Source organism: Sylvia atricapilla, chromosome 20 (assembly GCF_009819655.1).
Source record: "Sylvia atricapilla isolate bSylAtr1 chromosome 20, bSylAtr1.pri, whole genome shotgun sequence".
NCBI classification, from domain to species: domain Eukaryota; kingdom Metazoa; phylum Chordata; class Aves; order Passeriformes; family Sylviidae; genus Sylvia; species Sylvia atricapilla.
In genome coordinates this window covers 2956069-2983881 of record NC_089159.1, presented here as the reverse complement: position 1 = coordinate 2983881, position 27813 = coordinate 2956069, and the positions used below count along the sequence as shown (strand labels likewise).

Below are 27813 nucleotides of genomic sequence, written 5' to 3'. Positions count from 1 at the left end.
ATGTATATTTAAAACAATATGTGGCTGTGATACTGCCTCATGTGAAATCTCTTTGATAGAAAGCCCAGTTAGCAGAGACACTGCCTTTGGACTTTGCTGTCCACAACATCTGACCAGGAGATTGGCTCCTAGTTAAGGAGTAGAAAGAAGCATCATTGGTGCCAAAATGGACCTTTCCAAGTATTACTGACCACAGAAACAGCCATCAAGACAGCTGCACATGGGGGTGAGATATTAATTTTGAAGAATTAAGGACTTTAGTTAAACTAGATATTGCTGACGTAGACTTCCCTTTACATTTTGAAGAATTAAGGACTTTAGTTAAACTAGATATTGCTGTGTAGACTTCCCTTTGCTAACTAGACATTGTTGAGATAAACTTCTCTTTTTTTAACATAAGCCGGATTTAAGGAACTGATAAATCAGGAGACCTGTCAACTTAATCAATAGACTCCAAGAACACAATGTGATCATAAATCAGAGAGTCTTGAGAAAACAGGATCCAGGTGTCACCAACACTAAAAGGTTAAAAAGGCAAAGCAAAGAAGACCCATCTTACTTCATCATTTTGAGACCCCACCCCATAAGAAGGACCCACCGACCCATTTCAAAGGACAAACTACACATGCTTAATTGCTTTTTGGCTAATTACCATACAAAGCGGGGAATGGGATGGACCAGAGTTATGAATATGCATTTGTGTTTTGGGTGTTCAACACTTTTATACATAAAAAGACCCTGTAATCATCTGTAAATTGTGGTGTGTATTTGGGAGCTATCCCTCACGCTGCCCGGCGTCGTAATAAACATACACTTTCTAGCTTCAAACTGTTAGAGTGTCTTTGTCTGTCATAGTTGAATATCGGTATTAGATCAATATCCATATTTTTTTAATAAATCAGGGGACCCATCACACTTGGGTCAGGGTCCCTGAATCCCCAGGGATGTGGACATCTCAGCTGAAGGAGAAGGACAGGAGGCCGTGACTGGCACTCCACAGGAGTGGACAGGAGCAGCAGCCAGAGTGTTGATACCAGGTGAAGCTGCATGTGCCTACCCACAGACTGTTTGCTGGAATTGTCTGTATGGGCATTGTGATAAACGAGTTCCACTCTCTTTTTAAAAATTTACAAGTTTCATAAAAAAAATTAAAAATAGACAAATTAGGAGACAGAATGAGCAAAGCCTCTTGGCTGAGGGGGCTTGGCACAAGGTCAGCCCGTAGCCCACCTCATCCTTTTAGGACTTGTGTCTTTAAGGAGCACTGTGTTGAATATTTAATAGATGTTAATCAAACATTCTTCTTTTGATCAGTTTTAAGTATTCCCGACTATCTTATCTAATAGATGTATTTTGTGGGTGGCTCCACTCAGTCTGGTTACATGTGTGTAAATTTTCTTCTGAGGTTCTTTGGGTTTTTTTTCATTTGGATAAGAAACCAGAAAGTTAATGGGTTTTTTATAAAGGGTCACAAGGTTACCCCCCCTCCCATAACTTCTGGCTTGGTGGTTTAGAGGTTACAAAGAAGAGATAAAAAAACACAAAAAACCCCCCTCAGTCTTAACTCTCTGGTATAATCAGAAAATACACATTCATTACCCTTCTAAACTCTTATTAATAAAATATAGTACAGTGTAATTATACTTATAGTACTCATGTTAATATTTGCAAAAAGCCAATTATATAATATACATTTTTAACAATGCAGATCTTAATGCTTGAGCCATGTTTCTCATTTACTACTGTTCAAACTCTTGGTTTTTTGGAGGGGGTGGGGGGGTGGTGTTTATGTGTTTACAAATCCAATAACAATCCTCATTAAGAGTTGCAAAACATGAAGCCATTTTGATCCCAGGCAGATGGCAACTAAATGAAGTTTAATTAAAGAATGAGAGCTTTGATTCAAATAATTAAAAAAAAATATAGTGCACCGAGACACTAAAGAACAGCATAAACAGCATCTGTGCTTTTATTCAGAAGCCTGAATGCATTTTTGAGGAATCCCTTTGCGATGCCTTCCAGAGCAATCCCAGGTTGAGGGATGCAGCTCGGCAGGCAGAGGGTGCCTCCCCAGGATTCTACTTCCTCTGACCCTAGGGAAAGGCTGGGGAAGTAATTGTTATAAATGCCTATTATAAAGTTGGCTTTTCGTAAGACGTGTGCTATATGATTAATAACTTTGTGGTAAAGATACAAGTTTTTATTTCTGCTGTTAGTAAAGGAAATTAGGCATAGTGGTAGTAGTTGATATAGTACTTACCTAAACTGTCTGTTTGGCTGGGATAACATCCAGTGAACATGTAAAGAAGACTCTGCTATTGATACACCAACTATCAGCATCTCCCATCTGAAGAAAGCACGGACCAAGGCCCAATCTGGAGGTGATGATGAACACAGCCAATGAACACGCAGCTCTAAAAAGGCAGAGCCAAGGAGGGGCCATGCAAAACAGTCCCTGGAAAATGGAAACCAGTTTATGGAAAAATATGAATATTCAACAGACTGCTACAATAGAAAGGGCATTTAAAGAAAGCCTCTGAAATAGCAGGGTGTGGTCTTGGCTAAATGCCAAGTCACCCATCCAGCCATACTTTGTTTTTTTATCTCCTAATTGTCTTATTTTCTATTAAACCTATTTCTTAAAATTTATATAGAAAGCAAACCTTGTTTTTCACACCAGCCATTTCTATTTTGGAGAAGTAGAACTATGAAAGATGTAGTCTGGGGGTCTTTGAGGGTCTTTGGTATTTCCTACAAACCAATTCTGCTAATAAGGTGTTATTAGCAAGGTAATGAAATAAATCTACTCTCTGCATTTTAGCTGTGGTTTGAGGATTATCCTTGGTTACTTGTATGTGTTGATTGACACAGAGAGATACAGAACAGTAGAAAGGATCCCAACCTGGAGAAAAACCAAATTTCAATTCTTCTGAGGACCCATGTCATAGCAATAATGGTCTTAACCAGCAGAAAGCAACTGGCACATATATCACTCAAAATGAATGATTGTGATTTTGTGTAATCAAAAGGCACCTTCTCTGTCCCCAGAACAATCCATGCCTGCAGGGCAACAGTCTGGACACAGCTTCTGAATGGTGTCCTGGCAGTGAGCTTCCTTTCCCTAGGCAAGTAAACTCCTCTGGTCTTCCAGAAGGATTTGCTTCAGTAACTTTTAAGCAGAGTGTACTTATGACATCTAAATCTGTATGAAATGGTCAGTATTGGCTGTGTGTGCAGGAAGGTGCCAACTGGCAGATAGCAGTGTGCAGGTATGGTGGAGCATGAAGTTATGGATGTCTTCTATTGAAAATGCCACCTAAACAGCAAAGGGAACTGACAAATTGATATAGTAAATAGTTGTGGCTGCTTAGAGAGATTTGGTGTTCTTTGTGCTCAACTTCTTCACCAGTGGTTGTTCACCTGCACAGGGTCTGCAAAAAAGGAACTGTCCAAGTACCACAGGGTGAAATCCACTGGTTTTTAATCATTTGGGAATGATTTTTAATCTTTTAAGGGTTTTGAAGTGTTTTGGGGCTTGGGATTTGTCTTTCTAGGCTGCTGCAGAATGCTTCTGTCTCCCACAATGTAAATGATCAGGACAGTTATGTCCAACTGAACAGCTGCAAGGAGCCACAAGATCCATGATATCTTGAATCACTCAGATTATTTGTTTAGGCTACTCTGGTCAGGGTTTGCAGCTGGGTAATTGTTTTGCACAAGTCCACAGCCTTCCGTGATGGTACTAGAATGGCCAAAGCATATCCTGCAGGGCCCTTTTCCAGCTTCTGAGCTTTATTCCCTAGATGGATTTCTTGCTATTTATTACAACTAGGAGGAAGCTGAATGCTTGCATTTCTTTACAAATAAGATTTAAAGATGTAGTGTTTGGTGGCTAACTCTTGGCCAACTCTAAAACACAGTCCACATTTTGAAAATATATCAGCAGTTTTGGGAGTCTACACACCGTAAATAAAATGTTATTTATCAAAATGATAGTTTGATTTAACATATTTTGGTTTTAATTGCCGTACTTTTTATTTGGATCAAATTTTGAAATTATCATAGTCCTTCAAATGGAAAGCTTTCCATCCACATTTACTACACTGAACTTAAATTCGAAGGAAAGGAATAGTGATGTCAGACAAAACATTTCACTCTTTTTTCCCACGAAAAAAGATCTCATAGATAGCATTTATTACGCTTAACGCCTTTGAAAATGAAATAAAAAAACTGTTGTGCTACGAAGGTCCTAATTAACCCCAAGTAATGCTTTCTGCTGGCGGAGGCTGTTGCTGCCATGGTTGGTTCTGGAGAGCTGTTCAGAGTGCCGATGCGTACCAACACGGCGCTGGGTGACTCCCGGGACCCTCCCGGCTCCCGCAGCAGGAAGGGCCGTGCCCGGCCGGCGCCCTGGCGCGGTGCCCGGCGGGAGCACCGGCCCGAGACTGCGTCTCCCGGCGGCCCCTGCGAGCGCCTGCGCCGCGGCGGCTGCGCCAGGCACCATCCCCCGCCCGGCGCGGCGCTGGGGTCGGCCCGACACCGCGCACGAGGAGCGGGGCCGCGCAACGCCGCCGAGAGCCCGCGGAGAAACCGCCGCTGCCGCGGCCTTTCCCGCGTAGCCGCGGGACGTGTTCAGCAAGAGGGACCGGGCTGCCAGCCCTCCGCAGCGGGTGAGTGAGGGGGCAGTCGCGGGGCCGGCGGGTGGGGCGAGGGCCGGACGGCGGCGCGCGGTCCCGGGGGCTGCGGGGCCGTGAGGGGCCGATGGGGCCCGGCGGCCGGGGCCGCTCCCTCAGGGGGGTGCGCTCGCTGCTGCCGGCCCCGCCGCTGGCAGTGGGGGGCGCTGCCGCCGCGCCGCCGCAACGCCGCCTTCCCATTGGCTGGCGGGGCGGCGCGCGCGTGCGCGGGCCGTGCGCGTGGCGGCGGCCGTCGGGGCTCAGGGGCGGAGCGGCGCTGGAAAATGGCTGTGGGGGAGCCCGGGCCGGCCTCGGGGCCGCGCCTGCGGGCACAGCACCGGCTCGGTCCGGTCCGCTCCTGTGTGCCGCACCGCACGGCCGTGACGTGTGCAGTCCTCAACCTGTCCTGCGCCCAAGGCAGGGACTGGCACCCAGGCTCCATTCCGCTGGGTAGAAATGGTGGAATCGCATAAAGCTTTGGATTGGAAAGTATTTAAAAAGTCATGTGGTTCTGACACCTTCCACTAGACTAGGTCGCTCCTAGCACTGCCCAGCTTGATGAGGAACACTTCCAGAATGGGGCAGCCACAGCTTCTCCGGGCAGCCTGTGCCAGGGCCTTACCACTGATGCCCAAAAGATAGGCCAGAAATATATCCCCATGGACCGATGTCTGTAGAGCAGGTATTTGTTTATTGCAGCGCTGGTGCTGAGGAGGATATCTCCACCTAACTCAAGTGGAGATATCTCTCCACCCATGTCAAGTGCTGTGGTATATTTGTACAGTAAGTATTGCTTAGTGTTCACTATGTCACTATTACATCATGTTTTTGCCAGAACTAATTTACATGCTGTGATCTCATGGTTATCAGATAGTTCTTTTGCACTGCGCTTGTACCTCCCCAGTTTGGGGGTCACCGGTGGTCTTTGATGGAGGCTTCCGAGGTCTTCTTCATATCTCTGAACTTCTCAACTTTGTCTTCAGAGCATGCACCGTTACAGTGTTCTTGGGCCTATCTGGTCCTAACCAGTCTAAAGGCTTTATTTTGTGGGAAATTTGCTTTACATTTGGCAATTTCTCATTAGTGCTATACTTATATATCTCTAAAGCTATCCACCTATATTTTTTAGTTATTTTTTGTCTATTCAGCATTAAGCAACTAGTTAGCTATATAAACGCCATTACATTGTATGGAAAGTTATTTATATCAGGTTATACAGGTATAAAAAGCTGTGATTCAGGTTATATTGATGTCAGGTTACATAGATATATAAAAAGTCACTATTTTAGTTATACTGATATCAGGTTATGTAGATATATCAGGTTATATTGGTATCTTGTAACTCAAGCGACTTATATAGGCATCACCACCTCAAATATCCAGTCTAACCCTGCCTTCTGTCAGTGTGAAAGCCCTTCCCCCTAGTCCTGTCTCTCCAGGCCCTTGTTCAAAGTCTCTGTCCAGCTCTTTTGTAGGCTACCTTCATGTTCTGGAAAGCCACAGTTAGGTCATCTTGGGGCTTCTTTTCTTCAGGCTGAACAATCCCAATTCTCTCAGCCTTTCCTCGTATGTGTGTTGTTCCATCCCTCCAGTCATCCTAATGGCCCTGTGTGTGACATTAGAGCCACCAGCAAAGAGCAACTCCAGCTGACAACAAAGAATGGCTGCAGAAGCCTGTCAGCCTGGTGTTAAAGAGAGGTTGGCCTATAACTGTACATCTGTATGGACATATAACCTTATTAGCCTCTCTTGGCTTCACGACAGAGTTTTTAAATGCAAAATATTTTTGGTATCACCTGTTGTGTTGCCATTTCTTTGTTTGCAGACTTCTTTTACCAAAGATTTGGTATCTAAGGGGCTTGAGCGAAACATCTGCATGGTGACTATTTCATGAATGCAGCTGCCCCTGTAAGTTAATCATGTAGCTAGCTGAGTTGTTGGTGTACAAGTCTTTCAGTCAGTATCTCACAATAATGAACAGACTCCTTTTGTAAATATTATTTTTTTCTGCTTGTTTAACTCTGCATTTAAGATAACAAAATCCAATAAAGCATTTTAAAGGAAAGAAAACAGTAACTAAACTAAAAAAAAATAGACTTATTATTCTGCTGTGTAAATTAGATGGCATAAAAATTTGTCTTCTAAACAAACTGGAATTGGGGACCCTAGGGACTAGTGAGGTGCCACTACTGGTAACCTTTTTCCATATCCATCAGGATGTGAGAACTTTTTCATAGAAATTTGATGGAAGCTTGCGTTCCTCTGAAAAGATTGTGTATTTGTAATTTTCTGACACATTCCCAAACGCCGGCTTGTCGAGTTGACTTTTATTTCTGGTCTCTGGACTTTTTATTCTGGATGAGGAGACCCTCATAATACAATTGAGCAATGTTCTTCCTTTAATGCAAGGAAGAGCACATGTAATTCATTCCATGGAAATCAGTGTTCTGATTCATTTGGTTAAATGTAATAATAAGAACAAGGGGTAGAGCTGCAGGAGGAATGAAGTGACCAAATGGAGGGGACTTGTGGGATGATTGAAGAGATGGAATTTCCATGGTTTGCATCAGTGAAGCAAATTTTTTGATCCAGAAGAATGAAAAAGGTTTTGGTTGTCCTTAAACCTATGTTAATCTTATGTTTGCTGTTTGTGACCCTTGTAGTATAGAAATACAAAAGACCATCTTGCACTAGTGAGGACAGCAATTTCTGTCTCTGAAAAATGTGTCAACAGCAATGCTGTTATAATTAAAGAAATACCAACAGAGTTTAGATTAATTAACTTCTCAAATATTCTGTTTGTTGATGGATACACAGAACTAAAGTAATTATTGGTGAACCTGGTCATCATGTTGACTAAGTAAATAAAATTACACTGGTAAAGACAGGAATTATCAGATGGTCAGGTGTGCTGTGATCAATTTTTCATTTTCTTTACATGATTCCAGTGTAATTTATGAATGCCTAGATGCTGCAGTAGAACGCTTCAAATAGCAGCCCCCTGTTCCATGGTTGTTTTGCTTTTGGTTTTTGTGTGTCAGACAAAGCAATTCTAGAGAGGGTATCTGTTATGTCTGGGTTTCTCAAGGTTGGTGCGTCTGCCTTGTGTGAGTTCAGGAGTGATGGAAAGTTTTTCCTCTATCTTGTCCCAAGTATTGCAAGTGTTCTTGTTCTGAACAGTAGAAGCCATCAAGAAGGAGTGCCATACATATTTGTATGTATGTTTGTTTGGAGTGACATGACATGATCTGGCATGAGAGACTGGAATTTTAAAAGTTAATGCATCAAACAACTGGCCATCTGCAAAAGCAGCAGGTGCTTTGCTGAGGCCTGGTTTTCACTTCCTAACCAAAGGGAAGGAGAGTTTTTGAGAGTGTGGTGATTAAACCTCGGATCTATATAAGAAAAGGTCAGGTGCAGAGAGAATGCACATCTGCCACAGGAGGCTGACTACAACAAATCAGCCGTGTTTAGCGACAAGCTGGATATTCATCCAGATGGGGAGAAGGCTGATAAGAGCCATCAGAGACCTTCAGAGTGCCCAGACTCATTTCTGAGGCCTTCCCACAATATAATTGTGCAGGACCAGCAGTGTTACAGCAGACGGAAAACGGGAAACCCCGGGATCCCCGAGGCCCTTCCCGCTCCCAGGAGCCTCTCCGGGCCCCGTTCGGGAGCCGCCCGGCGCCCACACGGGTTCGTGCCGCGGCCCGCGCCCGCCGAGGCAGCGCACGGCTCCGGCCGCAGCCGCCGAGCTCCCGCCGCCCGCGGCTCGCCGCCCCGGGCCCGCCCGCCCCGCCGCTCCCGCCGCCGCCCCGAGGTTCCGCTGCCGCCCGCGGCGGCCCCTCAGCCCGGCCGCCATCGCCGCGCGCGGCCCGAGCCCGCCCACAGCGCCCCCTGCGGCCGCGGGGGAACCATGGCACGGGCCGTGGCCGCCGGGAGCCGCCAGCGCCCCTGCCGGCCGCGCCCGGCACTGCACACAGGGAGCGCGCCGCTCGCTCGGCACAGGGGAGGGCGCGCCGCGCTTCTGCTGCTGCTGTTTGTGTGCGGGGTGCGGGCTGTAAGGGGCTGCTGTGCCCTCTGCCGCACTCTGCATGGAGCGCCCTGCACTGAAAAGTTATAACTCGGAGAGAATGGGGTCATACTCTCCATTCCAAGAGAGGTTTCTGCCTTCTTTGGCAGGCACCTGTCTTTATAACTAAGACATATAATATAATATAATATAATATAATATAATATAATATAATATAATATAATATAATATAATATAATATAATATAATATAATATAATGTAACCTGTCTTTATAACTAAGACATATAATATAATATAACGTAATGTAATGTAATATAATATAATGATGTATACTTTTATATATATGTGTGTGTGTGTGTATGTATATATACACACATACTGATCTTTCACTGTTGTTTCACTCTAAACTGCCTCAGGAGGTCTGTTAGCATAAAACTTTTACCCTGCCTTCAGTGGGTTGTAACATTTGGTCTTTTTGTCCCTTTAAAAGGAAAATTCAGGCATGTTTTTAGTGCTGTATCGTGGTGGTCTTCACCTTAGGTGGTATGCTGGTTGTAACTGAGATAGGTAGTTTTCTTAGTAGCTGGTCTAGGACCCTGTTTTGGATTTCTGCTGGAAACAGTGGTGATAACTCAGGGATGTTTTCATTTCCCCTGAGCAGTGTTTGTACAGAGCCAAGGCCTTTTCTGGTTTTCTCCCCAGCAGTGAGGAGGCCGGAGGGCACGAGGAGTTGGGGAGGACCCAGCTGGGACTGCTGACCCCGGGGCCACCCCAGACAGTGTGGTGTCATGCTCAGCATACAGAGCAGGGTGAAGAAGGGAAGTGTAGGTCTGAGAGATTTTTAGTCTGCTAGCAGCTGCTAACATTTTCCAAGGAAAAGTTTCTCAAGAAACCTTTTTCTCAAAACAATCTTGGTAAACAACTGTCCTTTCTCAAAACAATCTTTGTCCAGCTGGTGTTTGCTGTTTTTCTGGTTTAACCAATAGCATTAGAGAGGTGTCGTTCCTATTCACCAACCATGTTAAGTCTGTATTGGAACACCTTATAAAAGGTAGTAAGAATTTAAACAGTAAAGCCTTCTTTTCTATGCACTTTGCCTTCTGAAAATATCTGGGGTCTTCTGTGTCCTACAGGGACAGGGAAGGATGGATATTCAGAGTGATGGCCTTTGTTTTTCCAAGTCACTGTTAGATGGCATTGAGCCATGTGCAGCCCTGGTTCATGCCTGAGATGTTTTGGTTTTCTGAAATTCTTTTCCCAGGGAATTTTCTGTAAACAAGAGAAATGTTTTTGTAGCTGTAAACTTTGTTTACATTCTTTCCCTAGGAGGGACTTCTCCTGATGTCCCTCTGGTCTGACCAGTGTGATTTAAGAAGTTTGTCTTTGTTTCAACAATCAAATTCGTCTGCGTAAAAAAGTATAAGGGAGACACATCCCAAAAATAAAGGAGTAATTTTCAGCCTTCAGGTTGGAGTCTTGTGTTGTTGTAGTGTACAGCAGCATCAGCCGTGCTGTCCTGGTGTCTTGGTTCAAGACAATTTTAAGAGATAGACAGTCTAAATGAGTTACCTCCACTTAGTTTTGGTCAATCCCTTTTACCAATTAAGAGAAAATGAATATGAGCAGAGATAAGTGAAAAAACAACCGTGTACTAATAAGCAACAGGCAAAAAAAAACCAGTAAATAATCATTAGCTACAAAATTGCTAAATATCACTAATTCCTGGGAAACAAAGAGACACCCAAAGTGGCAGAAATACCCTTTCCAAGATGGTGCCTGCCACAGGTGACCACGTGTAGGGAGACAAAGGGAAAATGGTATCTGACCCTCCCCCAAGAAGGTGGCCTTCACAGGTGACTCTGTGATCTGGGAGGCAAAGGGAAAGGGTGGTGGCAAACCCTACAGGGAAGGTGAGAGCTTACAGAGCAGTTCTAGTGGCAGATAAGAGTTGCTCGGGGTGTGTGAGATCAGTGTGTGTTGCTGCTCACTAAACCTGCTAGACTCTGCCAGTGTTGGTTCTGCTGCCTCAGGTCCCTGCTCCGATGGTAGGGGGAGAACTGACTCTCCACGCTGAAAAGCAGTGCCTCACCTTGGATCAGCTTAGGTTCATGCTGCTGACAGGTATTGCAAAATCCATTTGGAAATGGTTTCTGATTGCTCAGTGCAATCAGAACTGAGTGCAGTTTATAAACTCAGAGCAGTTTATCTGAGTTACTGCTGTTGGGAGCCCAGAAAAACTCAAGGGAAACAACCCCCTCATAAGCAAAGCTTCCACTTTGAGCAAATGGTACCAGGCAAGAGAGAGCTCTTTACCTGAGCCAGAAACCACAGACACTACACTCCAAGGTTCAAGTGACAGTAGCAATCTTTGTTGTTCACAGCTCACATTTATATAGTTTTCAAAAACTGTGCATTCGATTCCAGTTGGGTAACAACTTGTTACCATCCTGTTCACTGGCCAGCAGCTGCCTGTGTCTGTGCTCGCCAAAGATTGGCCAGCACCTGGTCCTTGCAGTTAAGTCCTTCTGCTTTTCAGTGCTCTTTACTAAGAATGTTGACTTCCTTTCTTTCATGGGTACAGGCTGATGCAGTCAAGGTCAGGGTTACTTGTGTCTGTGAGGCCTTCAGGCCAGCTGTTAGCTGTTACAGTTCTCACTTTTTTTTTATTACAAAGGCAGTTTCTGTTGTCCTCTGTAGAGCCCTTTGCAGACAGGATAACAAACACAATGAGCGAAATAATTATGATAGTACAAAAATGATAAGCCCAGTTTGACTGGGGTTTTTTACCCAGCTTGATGAACCTAACCCTTCTAGTAATCTATCCCAGAAAATCTTTCAGACAACACATGCCATCAAATTTTTCACAGCCATGTCCATGAGCTAACAAAACAAAATGAACAGCAGCACGATTTTGCAAAGTAGCATGTTTTGTGCTATTTATATCTAGCCAAAGCACTCAAAATTAAGAAAGTTTCATTTATCTTTTTTTGCTACAAAAGAAGCCAATGTATTTAATTCAGAAATTATCAGAGGTTAAATTCTGCTTTCCTGTTTCAATTTGGTCTCACATATCAGGTCCTGGTGTATAAAAAATACACATCTTTCAGTTGACAATGTCCCTAAAATGTCTAACTGTTGGGGATTAAGCGAAGCAACAGGTAAATTGTCCTCCCAACAATCCCGTAGTTTATACAGTGGGTTGTGGTATTACAACTGTTCTGGCAAGAGTGTTGCATTTTGACAACATTTTAATTACTTTTGTACTTTATGTGCCATTCAAGGGTACACCTGCTAAGCAGATGCAAAAAGGTTGTTTTGATTATGCCATAGATGCACAAAATCACGCTGATTCAATGAATGGAACAACGATACCCAAACATTGTTACTGTTCCACAGTGTTGGCTGGTGGGCCATCAGGGAGGTGTTACTGGTTGTGATCCAGAGCAGAACACAGAGCAGGGTGCACAGATGGGGAAGGTACCCATCAAATGCTGGCATCTGTAGGAATACAAGCATACCAGCAGCCCCAAGTGACAAGGTCCCAAAGACCTTCCTGCTTGCTGGTAATGAGGTCCCATACTGCAGGGTTGGGCAACTGGATGTCACTAGAGGTTTGCAGTGACAGAAGATAACTTAACAGGGGTTTAGGAATCTGGCAATATCACCAGATGCTTTAGCGTATACAGGGATTTGGCCACCCTACTCTGCGTGGTTTCACCACACATTCCCCTGTTGGTTTTTCAAGGATGCGCTTCCACGTTCCATGGGCATGCTCAACAGTGGCAAAAGGATCCATTCTAAAATGTAGAGTGGGTCAGACCACTGAGTGTGCCACTGACCAGTGATACCGTAGGGTACAAATCAATAATAACAATAACAATAAACACTCTAATACAAACTTCAGGACATATCTGATGAACTTGTCAGTTTGTTATGGCCCACTCTACTGTTTCAAGGGTGGTTTTTGTTTCCAGAGTTAATTTCCTTGAAGAAGTTAACTCAAGGTCACCTTTAAGAATATTAAACAAGGTTGGTAGTTGTGGGGCGCTTTACCCTAAATAGAGCCGTACCCGGTTGACATACATATTTGTCAAAAGTTTTTGTGCATCATTCAGTGTTTGAACCTTGGAGCAAGGGTCCTGACTATTAGGAGGTCAGACAGAACAGATGACACATCTGAACCAATACGGCTTCCATGTCAAATTCCTCTTTATTCTCACAGCGAGTTATATAGGTTCACCACATAGTTTACAGTTACAGGCTATACAAAGAATCCAACAACCCTTATTATATCTAAGTCTTAAGGTGGCTAAAGTGTTAGAACTACAATTCTACGTTTAGAAACCCATTACTTCCCAGAACACTTTAATACAAACTGTGAATTTCTAACTGCGTCACTGTGGCCTATGGGCTCGGGCCCACAGGCTCTGCAGGTCAAAGGGCCCAGTCTGAAATTGCTCACCCTCAATCAATCCAAATATAACACTCTAAAAACATCCCAACACCCACTCACAACTGCCATTAATTTAATATGTTTCCAAAAAGTGACAGGATCATATGCTGAGATAGTAACTGATATTGGTTGCATGGTAAAAATACCCTCTTTAAGGGTATCTCCACTCCTCTCCTTGCAGTTGGTTATTACCTATCACGTCGGGGTCACCACATAGTGCAGTAGAGACAGACACAACACTCCAAGGTTCAAGTGACAATGGCAATCTTCATTGTTCACAGCTCACATTAACAGAATTAACAGCAGATATCCCCGTGGGGGTAGTGGAAGAGTGAACAGAGAACACCAACAGTGCTCCCCTGAGCGGAGAGAAGAAACACTGCTCCACCTGGTTTTTAACAGCTGGTTTGTTATCAGAGAAAGCAGTTACCCCCTCCCTTCTGGACTCACAACTGATAAAGAAAAATCACTCCAGCCAGGTTTTAGTAGATGGAATAGAATAAATTTGTTTGTTTTGGGTTGGTTTTTTTTTGGTTACAAAACCCAAGGCACTGCAGCTTTGGATGAAATAGCAGGAAACATGAATGACTAGAAGAGCAAGCACTTTCTCCTGTTAATTTGCCTATTTGTAGAGGGCTGTGTTCTATAGGATTTTGAATTTATTATTTCTTTGCTTCCGTAAGAGGGGCTTTCATTTTTTTGCACTGTTGTATGTATCTGAAAAAAGTTTTTCCTTTCATTTTACAGGAGCAAAATGGCTCAAACTATTGCACCAGCAACATCCATCCATGATGAGGAATCCTTGGAAAGCAGAGTGGTGGTTAATTTTCTCATGTCAGGACTTGAGTCAGTGGTATGTAGAGAAGTTAAATTTCTGCATCATAAATCTGTCTTGGTATTTCCAGGATTATATCAGTATAATGCTTCCCACTGGGCAGCAGGGAAGGTGGATTGTTGTGTCTGTATCATATTGTGCTATCAGTAATGTTGTTTCTTCTTGTGATGTGGTTGTTTTAAAAATTATTTTGTCAAACAATCAGGAAATATTTATTGATAGATTAGGTACAACGTGGTTGAAAGGCAAGAGTTCTGCTTTTTTGTCTATACAAGTCTATATAATTTTGCTAATGCATCTACAATGCTTTTAAGATTTCTGATGAATAGTGTTCCAGAGGTGTAAATTTTGCTTTGCTACTGGCTGGTATCATGTTGCTCACAGTACCTTCTGAAGGGTGGATGCTGGCAGCAGTACAGTAATTGTTTTACATCATATCACATACATTTTTATTAACTATATCTTAACTACAATAACAAAAGCTTTTTCTTTTTCTTTTTTATAGTGTAAAGAACTTGCCAAGTCCAAGGCAGAAATTGCCTGTATTGGTATATATGCAAGAAATATTTTTGTAGTTGGAACTGAGAGAGGAAAAGCCTTTGTCAACTCTAGGGAAGATATTAAGATGGATTTTACAGAATACTGTAAGTTTCATGTTTTATTTTTGTATGTCACAAGCTGCATAATGTATATTGCATAATATTGGTAACTTTGGGAGCAAAATTCTGTCTATCATGGCTGCATGCTGTAATTATATTGGCTATGGCAAATCTAGCTGTTTAGGAACATTAAATGAACAGTAACAGTGGTCTTTTCTGGAGTGTTATTTCTACAGTGGTTGGAAATGTTCATTTTCCCCCTTGTACCTTGTTCCTTCAGTTCAGTATTGTAATGGTTTTAGTTTGCCAATTTGAGTTTCCTGGCCAATGCACTAAATAATGTGGTGGGTTAAGTGCCCTCTAGAATTACTTACTCATTCTCTGTTGTGCAATAAGAATTAATAGGAGAGCAAAGCAGGCTCAAAACAGAACTAAAAAAAAAAATCAGAATAAAACTTCCAGAGCACTTCTCCCCCCACAACCTTCTTTTTTTTTTTTTTTTTTTCTACTGACAATGTTCAGAGACAAAACCTTAGGACTTAGGTCAGTTGACCACCTCTAAACTAGTCTTTCATCAGTTCTCTTAGGGAGAGGAGTCTTTATTGCCATGTCGTGGAGACTTCAGAACAAAAGTGTTCTCTCATGGCTTCAATTCTCACAAACAGCAGCCACCCAGAAATCTGCATTCGTGAAGTCCCTCCCTTCTCATGGAGCCTTCCCACAGCTACGTTCATGGGCTGTGTCAAACTCATGGAGTACTATTTTAAGGAAACGTTCTCTTCATCTGTCTCTGAGATCATCTTTGTCTCTAGAAACAAAGGTCTTCTTTCCCTGGGGGCAGAGGGTCTTTCATCACTCTCATCTCTCTCTCTGTTCAGGCTTCTCATGAGATCACAGCTGCTTCAACATCTACTTGTTTCAGAACAAACGCCTTTGCTCATGTCTGCAATTTGAGCTCTCCATCTCCCCATACTGTTTCCATGAATTAAAGGGATGTTTTAGTGTATCAAGTCCATCACCATGACCTTGCAAAAGAATTTCAGCCTAAGACTAAGGCATCTCCTCATTCTCCTCCAATCTGGGACTTGACTCTTTCTTCACTGACGTTGGTGTCTTCATGTTATTTCTTTACATGTCTTCACTCTGTCCTTTTTTCTCACTTGACAGAGGATTAATGTCCTGCAAGTTTCATCTGTGCAATGAAAGAATTAATATCTCACCCAGGGCCTGTAGATGGTCAAGATGGTGAGTGGTGGCCAAATGCTGATGGATTTTAGGCCACACAGGAGGCTGTGCCAGGATCTCAGGGGCCCAGCCAGAATGGCCACAGCTGCCCATGGCTCAGTTACCTTGCTACCTTAAGAAAATGTGTTAGGAGTTAATAACAACAATGCTTTTTAAAATTTTAGTATGATTGTGTAGCAAGTGTTGAAAAACCAGTCAACAGGCATTAATTATTTAAAACCGAGTCACATAGTGTATTCTTCTGGGCTCTGCTTAATGAAGATGGCTGTGAGCCCTATGTTACAGTGAAATAGACTGTTTCAATCAGAGTAGAACTGCATGTGCTTGTATCCAGAGCATGTGGCTTGGGTAACCTGCAGTATCAGATATTCTAGGCCTGTGTAAATTTGTACTGCATATAGGAAGAGCATGTTCTTTGAGCACCTGCTCATATTGAGCATATGGACATGTGTAGATACTTCTGCACTGTAAACAATCAAGATCACATTGATCTTGCTCTAACAGTACCTTTTCATTTGAGTTTCTGTCCCCTGCTAAAGTGTATTGTGTGTTCAGTTGCTCTTGCATGGTCTTGGCAAGATGAAGTGCTTCTGGATTGTCATCTCTGGATTGCTGTGAAGTTTTGGGTTATCAGCTATCCTGAACAGGTGACTTACTCCTGGAAAAATGCTGTTCCCTTCATGTGTTCATCATCTTGGCAGTTTCCCTTGGGCTCTGTGGAATTCATTCTCATTTGAATGCGAGCTGGAGATAAATCATATGACAACCAAAGAAACACAAAACCCAGAAGAAGCCTTATTTTCCCCAGGCTGTATTTCCTTATCAGAAGGAAACTTTCAGAAGAGCATCCTGACTCATGTGAAAAACGAGTTCCACTCTCTTTTTTAAAAATTTATAAGTTTAATAAAAAATTTAGAAAATGGACAAATTAGGAGAGAGATTAAGTGAAGCTTTTCTTCTGAGAGGGCTTGGCACAAGGTCAGCCCATAGCCCACCTCACCCTTTTAGGACTTCTGTCTTTAAGGAGCGCTGGGTTGACTATTCAATAGATGTTAATCAAACATTCTTCTTCTGTTTGATCTGTTTTAAGTATCTCTGATCATCTTATGTAATGGATTTATTTTGTGGGTGGCTCCACTTAGTCTGGTAACAAGGGTGTAAATTTTCTTCTGAGGTTTTCTGGTTCTTTCCATTTGGATAAGAAAACATAAAGTTAACAGTTCTTTTAATGAAGGGTCACAAGGTTACCCCCCATCCCAAAACTTCTGGCTTGGTGGTTTAGACGTTACAAAGAAGAGATAAAAAAACTCCCCAGTCTTAACCCTCTGGTATAATCAGAAAATACACATTCATTGCCCTTCTAAACTCTTATTCATAAAACATAATACAGTATAATTATACATATAGCAGTCATGTTAATATTTGCCAAAAGCCAACTATATAATATGCATTTATATCACTCAGAAGCACCTTTTTGGTCACCTGTTCTGGACTAAAAGATATTTACTCAGCACCCTGTGTTCCATCCCATCTCCCAAAGAGACAATTCTTCTCCAAGAGTCCCAATGGCCTCTGCTAGCATTTGCACTGGTACTGGCTGCTGCACCATTAATAGGTGGGTTGCAGGGAAACTTAATTCTGCTAGTTCTGCAACTTCTGGCATGTCTCCCAGTCATGTTGCTTTTTTATCTGGTGGTGTCAGGGCTTTAGGCTCACTTGCCTGAGATGGGGTCATCTTGCACCTGTAGGTGATTCATCTTGGATAGGTCCTTTATTTTTGGAGCCTTCATTTCTCTTCTGATGGCCTTGGGTTTCCAGACTGATCTTAACAATGGAGCTGGTATGGGCCAGAGTTTGAGTTGAAGTCTTGCTAGAGACTTTGAGCCAGGGTCTTTCACTCTTCTTACCTGTACCTTCATGTCCACCCAGCCACAGGTTGTGAGAACTTCATTGTGGTTTCAGGAATGCTCAAAATCTGAGTGTTTTTAATGAACACTGCCATTCCTCCTGCTCAGGAAAAATGAATGGAATGCAGTTCTTCACAGCCTTTATGGGAAAGATTGCTCAGCTTTGACTCCTCAGTATGTTTCTTTGGTATGAGAATTACTGTTTCCTCTTGGGTGTACTCCATCATCTGCAGGCAAGTAAAGGAGTAGTCTCTGGCCAGCAGACTGCTGTGTTTTTTATGCTCCTGAAGCTACAGAATAATTTGGAAGGTGAAGAAAGCGTTAAATTGTAGACATAAATAGTAAATTAAAGAAAAACTATAAGACCCATCAGAGGATTAACATTGAGAAAACACTGGTGGATTTGCATGTAGGATGTCACTGGTCCTATTTTAAATGCAGATGGGGACTGTATCTGTAATGTTTGCTTTAGCTTTGGTCTTCCAGTGCACTTCAAAATGAGTTACATTTTACAGAATACTAGCAGGAGAAAAAGAAGTCACTGAATAGTTGCGTTTTAAAGGTGTGACTGTCAAGACATTTTCCTATTGTCCAGTCAGAGGTGTTTTACACCTCTGTAACTCTCAAGTTTTCATCCTACCTGTTTAGTGATGTGTTAATGCTAACCTACCTGTCTCTACTTGGGGTAAATTAGAGAACAGTTTCCTAATGTTTTTTGTAGGGAGAGGTGTGGGCAAGCTGTATAAGGGTATCTTTGTTTATTTAATAAAATAACCCTCAATGATCTCAAAGGTCTTTTCCAAACTAGTTAATCCTGTGATTCTGTGAAAAAACATGAAGCTTCACATGTTCTTGCTGGAAAGTGGGGACACTTTTCTACATTGTGTCTGCCACCAACACTTCAGGATAGTGTTTTCTCCATCTTATGTATCTTATACTCTTTATTTGAAGCAGTAGTTCAAAGTTCAAATCTGTTTCTGCCCCACTCCTAGCTTTTGTGGGAGTTCTTCTGTTGCAGCTGTAATTGCTTGATAAATAAGCTGTGCTGTGTTAACCTAAACATTTTTGGATTAAGTTTAAGTCACTTTCTATTTTGTATTTGCAGAAATGCTGCTATGAGTTAAATCAACTACAATTTAAGACTTGCCCAGTTTATTCATTTATTTATTTATTTATTTAATAAATCATGTGCTTAGGAGCTAGTTTAAAGATAACATTTCTAGCATTCACCAAACAGCTGCAAGTAATAAAAATAAAATCTAAAGAAATCATCTTTCTTACTGGAGGAGCTGGGTGGTTTTTTGCCATTGTCTCCATATCAGCTCACTTAAATGATTCAACTTGCAATCCTCTTTTGCCTAACTTTTGCAGTGCAAATAATGTAGTTTTTGTGCTGCATATTTTTCACATATTATATATTTATTATCTGAATTCAGCATTAATAGGCTAGATCTTCATGAAGGACATGAAAAGAATTTTCCTGTCTTTTAGCAGTGCCTTGTGACCCATGATACTCTCCCTTTTCTACCACTTACTTTTCCCCAACTTCCTGGATTGATTACAGGGTTTTACCTAAAGTGGATGGTGGCCAGCCCAGCTAGCCATGCATTTTTATAGTCTCATTTGCAAGCCCTTTCTCATGGTATTAGGGTTGAATTAATCTGCTTTTCTGAAGTTTTACATTATTGGCAGTTTCTCTTGATTTATGAGTCAGTTCACTCCTTTTCCCAAGTTCTCAAAATAAAAAGAAACTTGTATTTTCAAAACTTGTGCTACCTAGTTAGACACAAGTTATTTTGCCTCTGGTAGATAACACAGACAATAGAAACTTTCAGTTCCCCTGAAGTTGCCAGATAGAGCTTAAAGACTATCTAGCAGAAAGAGATAAAAGAATGTAAAAGTATCCATGCAAGATGATAAACACAGCTGGAACCAGTGGGAAACAGATAATGGGGATCATAGTGGCTTTTTTGGACTGAATTATATAACAAGAAGCAACAGGAAATGCCTAAAGAAAAACTCAAGGCAAGGTCATCATTGAGGGCACTCAGTGAGTACGACCACCAGAGACCACTTTGGATGACCCTGTAGGTGCATAAAAAAACTTCCCATAGGGAGGCAGATGCATGCAAATTAGTTCTAGAAAAAGTGATGGTATTATCTAGAAAATACATTGTAATACATATGTTTGAACATGATGGAATAAATACCCTGTTGTAAAGTTTTAGGACACACATTTGATTGGGGGATATACCCTCTGAGTGTGTCCAGCGCTGTAATAAAAAATGCCTGCTTTCTGATACTTCAATTTATGTTAGAAAGTTCATTTTCCATCTGGTTTTGGTGTCACCTCCCTTCCTTTGAGGTGCTTTCTCTGCTTTCATCATCTGCCTCTCTTCCCTGTAGATGTGTTGCATGTGGTGTGCCAGTTGGGATGCCTTTTCCAGCACTGTTAGCTCTAGCCATGCCCTTGCTCTTAAGTTGCCTCTCTGAGTGCCTGCACCGGGGTCACATTCATATTCTTAAAATTACTTCTTGTTTTTCTCTCCATGTGAGATTGAATGCTACTGGATGAAAAATCTTCTGATGTTCTAAGATGCTTTAACTGTCCTGGGACTGACAGTTCTTTTGTTAGATGAGTCCTGAGCTCTTTCAGTGTCAGATACCCAGTTGTGCCAGCTTTTCTCTGTTGAGCATCTCATCTTCAGGTCTTTTTTGGGGGAAGTTTCAGTTAAGTAAATGGTTTTTCTGATAAAGCTTGATTTTTTTGCTTCTTATTCTTTGGTGAGATGAAGACAGTGCTGGATTTGTTGCTTGTCTGTGGTGTGGCCCAGCAGGGCATTCTCTTCTCTGCAGGAGAAATGCAGCTTACCTCCTCCCAACACAGCTCTGTGTTTTGTAGGAGTGGGGACAGCTGGGAGATTCCTTTTCCAGCTGAGTGGTGTGCTGGACTGTCAGGCCTGGAGGGAAGGATATTCTGAAGAACTAAAACACCTGAACAGTCGAAGAAGATAAGAGACACTTCAGCGTATATTGACTCTTCTTGCAAAATGAGGGTTGGCAGTTGTGTAGTTGTAATCCTGCTGGATCCAGAAGAGTAGCCAAACGAATTCTGCAGGATGCTCACAACTGTGCAGAATACTGTTCTTTTACCACATAACCATTCCTCCCCCTTTGTGTGCCATTTACCCTGTAAATACAGCCACCTCATCTGTCTTCTGCACCAGATCTTGTTGCGTATGTCCTAGGCATCCCTTTCCAAATGTAGCCCAAATCCTGCTCGGGGCTCCAGTAATTGTGGCAAGGGCTTTGGAAGGGCCTGTGAAGTTGTGTAACCTCCAAGGGTTCGTGTGTCCATTGGTAGTGGCAGGAGGAGTGAATGCCTGCTAGGCTGGATCAGTTGTGCAGAGCTGTTAAAAATCTTGCTGTGTTTGAAACTTAATCTTGTTTGTGAGCCTTGATTAAAATGGGCCAACAGTTGTTGGAGGGATTAGGGAGGCAGATGCATAATGTGATCTTAAGAAAATGTGTAAAAATCATGTAATAAAAAAATCCCGTAACTGTTTGTCTTCTAGTTAAGAAAGAAAATTTCTCTACCTTCTCTATCTACTTTTCATTTTCATACAGATTAGGCAGTGTTGTCATCTTAATTTTGGTTTGTTTATTATTTTTAGAAAGTGTGGGTATACACTTTCTGAAGCTGCTGGCAGTAAAGTCATTTTTAGTGAATCAGTTTCTTACATGGGAAAAACGCCCACTCAAAAAGCTACATTAGATGTAGCTGTAAGTGGAAACGGATGTCTTATCCCAAGTCCACAGGCAAATCCTAGAAGCAGTCATTGATTAAGTACCTGTGTTGCAGGTATATAACAATATCCCAGTTTTGCATTATTTTTCATGTTCTGATAGGCTCTGTCATACTTCAGAGAAGGCCAAAGTTTCAGGCCTGAAGAGCTGGCAAACTAAATGTCACATCGAGGTGGGTTTCCAGGGCATGAAGCAGGTGTATGATCTGCAGAGGAAGGATGAGATTCTCTTTGAAATGAAGATACGAGTTTTTAAGATGATTAATGTGGTTTTGCTAAAAGCACTGCTGCTTCAGCTCATTTCACAGCCCATTTGTAATCAGTTGTTCAAACCGATGTTTGTTTTCTTGTGTCAGTGTAGAATTCTGATGCCAGCAGTCCTGGTGATGCACACCGCAGTGTTTCAGGCTTACTGCTGTGCTGGCTCCTGGGGAAGTCATGACACAGCTTCAGCACTGATCATGCTCTTGCACAAAGGAACACAGATCCCCCTTGCCTTTCCTTCCAGGTAGGCAAGCATATCGCTGTTGTTAGCCTCTGGTTTTGCTGGATGATTCTCAGTAAATCTTAGCAAGAATTGAATTGTAAGAAAGGAAAGCTGTCACCCAAAACCATCACTTCGGTTTGCATTTAAATACTGGAAGTGTTCTTGCTGCTTCACTCCTTTTGCAGTGACTTTGGCTCAGAGACTAGAGCAAGATGTAGGGCTGAAATCTTCTCTGTTTTGCCTGATGATAGCTTGTTTGTAGCTCCTCTTACTCAGCAGCAAGAGGTTTGTACTTAAAATGTCTTTGAAAGAGATGTCCTGTCATGGCAAAAATCAGATCCCTTCTGTAGAATGTTCTGTGAAGCACATACAGAATAAATAAACAGGGACATGAGAGAACTGCTACGTGAGATTTCATACACAGCACTAGAGAGCTATGGGACCCTTCACACTGGCATTTTTCCTTTTCCTTGGTGATTCTATTGATCCTTCTTTTCTTGGCAGTTTAGCATTTTATTTTTACTGTATTATCCTCTTGTGAGATTAACAGTGTTTTCTACCTCTTCATGCCAAAAAAAGCCTTTTTGGACTTGTCTCTTAATTTGTCATTCATATTCTTCAGAGGGTTATATTTGCAAATATTGTAGGGAGGATGTAATAATTCTGGTGTAAATTTATATCAGCTCATTGCTTATATACATGGATATGTGCATTTGCTTCTAATACAAGTAAATCCTTAAAGTTTCCTGGCAGGATTCCTTCTTGAGAATCTCTAGTCTAAAGTGGAGGGACTAGGCACTTCTAATAATTTAGGATTTTATTTTATGTTTGTCTTATTTTTATGAATAACTGCCAGGTGTTACAGAAGAGGACAGGCCTCCAGAACTGCAGAAAAGGAATGCTACACCACCTGTGAACAGACAGACAGTGGACACTAAGGAGCTAGAAGCTCTTAGAAAGTCTGTGGAGGACTTCTTCTGCATTTGCTATGGTGGGTGCTTTAAATTCTTCTGAAAAGCTGTTCTGGATTTTTAAGTTTTTATTCCATTTGGGAGGAAAAAATCTGCATGATCTTAGCCTTCCAATTGCACTGCTATTTTTAGAAACTTTTAGTAGCCATTTCTAAAACAATCCACATTGATATGTTTTGTGGAATGTGATTGAGATTATTGCACAGTGCATATTAGTGCCAGCAGTATTTGGTTTTCTGAGAAGATTTGCATCCACACTTTACTCTTGCTCCAATCCTGTCCAAAGTTACAAAGTTTTATGAGGGACTCATCCTTTTGCTAACTTCAGCAGTTTCGACATCAAAACAATCTCCTCTTTTTTTTTTCTAGGTAAAGCTTTAGGAAAGTCAGTGATGGTACCTGTGCCATATGAAGAGATTCAGATGAGCCAGTCTGTTGTGACAGTACAGGGCCTCCCTGAAGGACTCACGTTTAAACATCCATCAAATTATGATGTTTCTGCCCTGAAAAGGATTTTGGAAAACAAATCAGAGATCTCATTTAGTATCAACAGGTTATTTGCTCTCTTTCTTGTGCTGGTCTGTCCAATTTGGTTTTGTACTTAAGTAAAATTAATTGTAATTTTTAATTAAATACATTGCAGAATGTTTCTCTTACATGGAAATTTTCTCTGTAATGTACACTACCAAGTAATTAACAATGTCTTTGTTAAAACTGAGTTTTTCTTCCCATGTTTCCACAGGCCTTTCCTAGAACCAAAGATACACTTAGGTAAGTTAATGCTTATTCAGACTAAACAGAAAAAGATTGTAATTTGAGTGTAGATAGCAATATATATAGAACATTTGGTCATGTCAATAAAGTGGCAAACTGCAGAATTTCTGGACTGTGAGATGCCTTACTTACGGATCTATAACCTTTTCCTCTATGTGTTTGCAAGGGGCAGCTCATTAGAGATGAAATTCATTCTGTTTCATTCTTTGTCTTGACTGAGTTCATCCTATTTCATTCTTTGTTCTTATACTGAATTTAAATTTAATGTGAATTGTATAGTATCCTAGGACAAGGAGATGTGAACTTATGAAGGACTGTTTTCAGTTTTTAGAAGATGCCAAGACTTTCTAGTGCTTGTGTTCCACTACCCAGCTGATTTTGGCATTTATATTTGATTTTAAAAAGTAATTTAATCTTCTGAAGTGGCTAGGAAGTAGCTCCTATGAAAACCTTTATATGTTAGAAATTCTGAGCTAGAGTGAGTTTTGTAAAACTCTAGAGAGATTCACTTCCAGCTCAGGAGAAATCCCTTCTGTTCCATTTCTGGTATCACGTTGCTTTACGTGATAAATGCATAAGTGTGAGGATTTGTTCTATGAAAATGATGAAGCAATCTCTGTAGGAATGTAGTCAAAAAGGAAAAGTTTAATTTCTTAACTGGAAGAGCCAGAAGTTGATGCTTGATTAGTAAAATTAGAGATGTGCTGCCTATGCTCAGGTTGAGGACTAGAGATAGAATATTATGGAGATTCTGGTAATAATCCAGTTCTATCAGAAATAGGAGGTAGGTTTTCAGTGTGCTCAGTGCTGTGATGGTTTCAGTTTAACCATGTGGAAACACAAATGAAGTGCAGTGGGTTTGGTTCCCCAATCCAAGTTTCCTGGCCAACACACCAATTACCTGTTCAAAGGCCGGAAGCAAGAGGGTTTTTCCCAGGGTTTGTTCATTTTTAAATGTGATTTCACAGAGGCGTGTTCAGCTTTCTTAAGTGGTTTAACAGGATGTCAATATTCAAAACTGGCCAGCTGATTGGTTCTGTTGGGTCAAGAGGAAATTGTCAGCAGTCCTCCCAGAGAATCACTTCCATAACTGATGGACTTTTGTCTTTAACTGAAAACCAAGCTGTGTTAAACCATGACAGTCCCCACCCCTTGTCTCTGTGAATATACATTTAAAAATTTTTATCAAAATTACATTCAACATGCAACTTCTTCCTAGAACAATAAAAACTACTAAACTAAACAGCAGGAAATTTTTACACCAATTTCCACCTCTAGACATTTCATTGCAATTGCAATATAAAATTTCCACTATCATTGTACTTAACTTTATGACCTAAATACTTGCTTTGCTCATTATTTCTTCCAAGTAATCTTTATCTCAAAGCTATTATCAATTGCCGACATTCTCCACCAAAAGATTCCAAATGCTGCAAGCATTTTGTGTTTAGGTACATAGATCTCTTTCATTATCTGTGAATAAGGAAAATATGCACATATGCTTGTAAAATGTGAACAGGCTTTTGCTTTGTGAAATCAATGTTACAGTGTTTTCAATTTGTGTTTAAAGTTAATGGAGTACAGGAAATTCAAATATTGTTTTTTAACTTCCAGGAGCTGATATGACAGATCCTTCACATACAATTATACCTCCATCTGGAAGGTGAATTTAAAATAATGTAGATTCTTTTAATCAACTATTTATTTTCATGTTGTTATCTTTGTTTTAATGTGCCTTTTCTGCCCAGCTGGCCTTTGAATAACTTTTGCTTACTTGGCATTATAAAAAGCATGAAACTCAATCTTCTCTTTCTTTTGATCATGATTTGTGAGGAAACTGTTACAAGTTAAACAAATGGCAAAGTTTCTCCTCAGTTTAATTAGCCCAATAGGTGTTCTTAATTCACAATCTGTTAGTCAGGGATAAGTTTGCCACGATTTATGGTACAGCAGTGAGGGAGAACAGATGTAGTGTTGCTTCCTTCCCCCTCCTCAATTTGAAAAAAGTGATTTTATTTTTATTAGTAAATGAAGTTACTGTATCTGTAATACATCAAAAATTTGTTAATGTGAAAACAGGGATCAGTTTTCTATGCTTCTGTTTGCCTCTCATTAAATGCTAAACATGATTTGAATATTCTGTATGCCTCAGAAAAATGTAGGAATAAGAGATTGCTGGCAATTGACTTGTGAAAAATCAGATAAGCTAATATGCAGAGTTTTTAAATTTTATGTTCTTGTTAGAAAAAATTCTGAGAGATTGATTTTACTTAACAAGCTGTAAAGCTTGAAGATGTTCCAAGAAATCTGAGGGGGTTTTTAAAATAATATCATTCTGTTTGATTTGTTTATTTTTATAGTTGTCCTCCTGTTAAAGTGAAAACGGAATCAAGCAAGGATTCTGGTACGTTCAAACTTTTACCTTAGTTTGCAGAGAAAAAAAAAGCCAGATTCTGTTCAGAAGACTGAACTCAGGCAAAGATAGAAAGCTCAAAAAAAAAAGAGAAAGGTATCAAAAAGACATCCTTGGTGAGATGGAAAAACTTTTCTTTCCTTGAAACTGCCCATTTTTCAGTTGGAGTTTTTATCAAATATTGAACCCTAGCCAAAGGCTTCCATTTCAGGAGGGAGGAAATTTGTAAGCTTCTTCCCACAGACGAGTGAGCAGGAGCTTTTCCAGGACTTTCAGCACAATGAGTGATAAAATGTATTTTTTTCCTGTGGTAGCATGCAAAGAGGAAGGAGCTTGTTTTAAAAATATTCTTCAGATCTGAGGTCACATGTGCAGGGAAGCCTAGTTTGTAGGGAGGTATTTAATCCTACATCCTTTCTGGGGGTTACCAAACTGAAACATAAAAAACCAGCAGGTCACTTTGATACCATTGTTTTAGCTCAACAAGTGTGTAATGCTTTCTTTTCTCTTTTCTTTCTTTTCTTTTTTTCTTTTTTTCTTTTTTATTAGAGATCAACGTGGATCTTGGTGGGTGCTTTTCATTGTTTTCTTCTAAGAATCTGCTTATTACTACATTCCATATTTGATTCCTGTGTTGCTTCTACAGGAATTTCCTCCAAAACGCTGTCAGTAACAATAAAGCAGGAAAGAGATGATCCTAGCTACTATCAAGTTAATACTCCAGGTAGTGATACCACTTTTCATATGTGTTTATCTCATGAAAGGATTGGTTGCCCAAGTGTTGATTTCCCCATGCCTCTATTTTTACTAATTTTTGGTCATCAAACATTCAATTACTTAGCTCTGTTAGGGTACAGCATTTCCATGCTGCCTGTCATTTGAGTTTTCATGAAGAATACCAAAAGACCTAAAGAACAACTTTGACCCAAACCCATATGTGTGTGTTTGGTCTGAAGACATTCCAGGAATCTTTTGAGCTGCCTGATGTATTTCTCTGGGAGTACATTGTGCAGACTTTATAACTCCAGTGACTTTGTTAAACAGGAAATAAACCTTTATAGTGATGCTTTCTAGAGCACTGCTTGATTTTTTTCGTGGTCATACAGTCAGCCATTCTATGATTCTATGATTGGAAGTGTATCAATCACTTCTCTTGTATGGAATGACCAATATGTGTCAAAATTGTATTGAAAGGTTTATTTATGTGCACAAAGCATAACAATATGAGGCCCATGGCTCAGCCTCCATGTATATTTTGTCTCCCACTGGCTTTGCCTCACCTCTGTTATCCAGTTATTCACCTTGGCTAGGAGGAAACAGAAATAGTTTTATCTTTATGTTGACATGAACTGTAATAAAGAAACTATGATTATAAATATCAATATAAAGTAACACACCCCTTAAATTTGTAATTTCAACCTTTGTGTATTTGTTGATAGTTTGAATAATACTAAGAAACATGGGCACACTTGCCCATGAAGCTGCCTCACATCTCTCAATGACAGTCACCTGTTCAGCAGTGAAGTGCAAAACAGCACATCCTTTCATTTGGTAATATTATATATTATTGAGATAATATTTTGTGTGTGTTCAGTCATGACGAGTCTTGAGACTGT

General features: G+C 41.1%; 1 protein-coding gene across 1 annotated transcript in view; it reads left to right on the top strand.

Moving 5' to 3' along the window:
* The first annotated feature begins 4477 nt into the window (after window positions 1-4477).
* GTF2I (general transcription factor IIi) overlaps window positions 4478-27813 on the top strand; it is a 71020-nt gene continuing 47684 nt past the window's right edge. The window contains exons 1-10 of the mRNA XM_066333148.1: window positions 4478-4670; window positions 13908-14013; window positions 14501-14639; window positions 22896-23030; window positions 23380-23563; window positions 23753-23781; window positions 25399-25447; window positions 26145-26188; window positions 26747-26764; window positions 26844-26921. Of these exons, the coding sequence (XP_066189245.1) occupies window positions 13915-14013; window positions 14501-14639; window positions 22896-23030; window positions 23380-23563; window positions 23753-23781; window positions 25399-25447; window positions 26145-26188; window positions 26747-26764; window positions 26844-26921 (775 nt within the window). The 5' untranslated portion in view covers window positions 4478-4670; window positions 13908-13914. The remainder of the gene's footprint in view (window positions 4671-13907; window positions 14014-14500; window positions 14640-22895; window positions 23031-23379; window positions 23564-23752; window positions 23782-25398; window positions 25448-26144; window positions 26189-26746; window positions 26765-26843; window positions 26922-27813) is intronic.